The sequence below is a fragment of the Rhinopithecus bieti genome, unplaced genomic scaffold (genome assembly GCF_001698545.2).
Source record: "Rhinopithecus bieti isolate Rb0 unplaced genomic scaffold, ASM169854v2 scaffold_602, whole genome shotgun sequence".
Lineage (NCBI taxonomy): Eukaryota > Metazoa > Chordata > Mammalia > Primates > Cercopithecidae > Rhinopithecus > Rhinopithecus bieti.
In genome coordinates, this window is record NW_016803037.1 from 1 (window position 1) to 2,282 (window position 2,282).

The 2,282-nt window shown below is 40.8% G+C and overlaps 1 protein-coding gene across 1 annotated transcript; it reads right to left on the bottom strand.

Annotated features, from left to right (window-relative positions):
* Window positions 1-629: 629 nt before the first annotated feature.
* On the bottom strand, window positions 630-2,120 carry LOC108537267 (proton-coupled amino acid transporter 3-like; the record flags this gene model as incomplete). Its single annotated transcript, XM_017884534.1, has 2 exons — window positions 630-1,142; window positions 2,036-2,120. Coding segments are annotated over 2 exons (379 nt in total), but the record flags the coding sequence as incomplete, so codon positions are not given.
* Between the last annotated feature and the right edge of the window lie 162 nt (window positions 2,121-2,282).

Below are 2,282 nucleotides of genomic sequence, written 5' to 3' on the forward strand. Positions count from 1 at the left end.
GACGGTCTTGCTCTCTGTCACCCAGGCTAGAATGTAGTGGTGTGATCATAGCTTACTGTAGCCTTGACCTCATGGGCTCAGGTGATCCATCCACCTCAGCTTCCCAAGTAGCTAGGACTACAAGTGCAAGCCATCTTGCCTCACTCATTTTTTAATTTTTTGTAGAGAAGGGATTTTGCCATGTTGTCCAGTTGGTCTTGAACTCCTGGACTCAAGTGATCCTCCCACCTCAGCCTCCTAAAATGCTGGGATTACAGGTGTGAGCCACTGTGCCTGGCCAATAGTTGTTAGACCTAATTGTTTCTTAATTTGTATGATGTTTTATTGTTGTATATTTTTAGTGTTTTTTTCTCCCAATAGTTTCCATTTGTGATTGTTCAGATCCATGAATGTGGAAATCATGGATACAGAGCGCCGGCTTTACTTCCAAAATAGTATTGTGAAGGTTCAGTAAGTTAATGTATGTAAATAATTTGGCACCAAGTAAATCAAATTCCTTTATCATCTGTATTTCCTTTGTCCACCTACCACTTTTACAATTTTTTTTGGTTATTTGATTGATGTTTATCTCTCCAAGTAAATGCAGCCTCCATGAGAGCAGGCACCCTATTTATTTTTACTTACCACTGAGTCCCTGGCCCCGTGCACAATGCCTGGATTGCAGAAGGTATTCAGTAATTATTTGTTGCATGACTCATTGTTATCCAATGCAGCGACGATGATGATGATGAGGATGTTGATGACAATGATGATGATAATAATTAGCTTTTACAACTTGTGGGACAGAAGTGTTCCTAGATGTCATGTTGGCAGGGGCTGCTCAGAGCAGAGGATCAGCTTCTTCAGCTTCATGATAACAAACCCTCCTCCCCAGGTGTTTCAGAGAGGCTGGACCCTGATCCCTTCTTCCCTGTGGCACAGACCTGCATGATATACTCAAAGATCAGAGCCATGCTGCCCACGGTGGTGATGCTGGCCAATGTCGAGAAGACGGACAGCACTTTGAGGTTCTGGATAAACACCAACAGGATCAGGAAGGGCAGGATAGTCAGCATGTAGACACGAATGTCCAAGATGGGGGTCAGCGCCAGAGTCTCCCTGGGCTGGCAGATGTTAGAGGTCACGTGGGCTTCTTCCACCATCTGACATAAAGCACACAATGACAGGCAGTGTGGTTGCTACATAAAACATGGGACACCAATTACAAGTCGATTTCAGGTAATTAGCATAACTTAGTATAAATATGTCCCAAATATTGCATAAGACATGCTCATAGTAAAAAAAATCACTACTTATCTGAAATTCCATTGTAACTGGGTGTCATATATTATTATTTGCCAAATTGGGCAACCCTAACTGTTGTGTGCATGATTTTGACAACCAGAAACTCTTAGAATCATAAAATCTCAAGGCTTTGAGGTTGTTATCCACCCAAACCTTTTCTTCTCTACAAAATGGGCTTCTTTCATACATCCAGAGAAAGGGAATTCATTACACAAGAATATCATCTTCAAATTTAGATAGCCCTAAAAGCTGGGAAGCTCTAAATATTGGTCAGTATCTATCTACTTGAATATTCCATCTACAATACTTGTCACAGTTCTTTCTGGCTGTTTGGGTGCACAAAAACAAGGATGCTCCCTCTAATCCGCAAAGCCAAGAAAGAAGGCTGTGGTTGATTTGTAATGTCTGATAGGAATGCAATGAGGGGAATGTGGCAGCTTGTTGGCCTTGTATATTTAGACATCTTCTACATGACAACCTTGAGATACTCAAAGTAAATGTCACCAGTGTTTTTCAGGCTAACAATTATCATTGATTTCTGATTGGACATGATTGCATGTTTCTCTCTTTCGCTCTTCTATCCTTTCAAAACGTGATTCCCAGGACTGAGAGAGCTCCCAAGTGTGGTCTGATCTAGGAGTAAAAATGAAGCTGTCTCCTCCCATGACCCTAACACAATACGTTTGCTAATGTAGCCTCAGCAGCAGGAGGTCTGCTTTTCTCCCACTCCACCCAGAAGAGGCCTCTTTACCTGTTGTAAATTGTCTGCCATAAACATAAAATAAACACTGCAGAAGCCCAGCTGGGTGATGATTAATAAGAAGCTGACAGTGTACCTGGGAAGGAAAGGAAGAGGCCGATAGAGGGAGGAAACAAACACTACAATTATTTCTTAATAGTTTATTATTTGAAACAATTATTTTATTATTTTTTAAATTTTCCCTACTTTTTTTATTTTGAAAATTTTAAGCCAAAACGTTGAAAGAATAGTATAATTG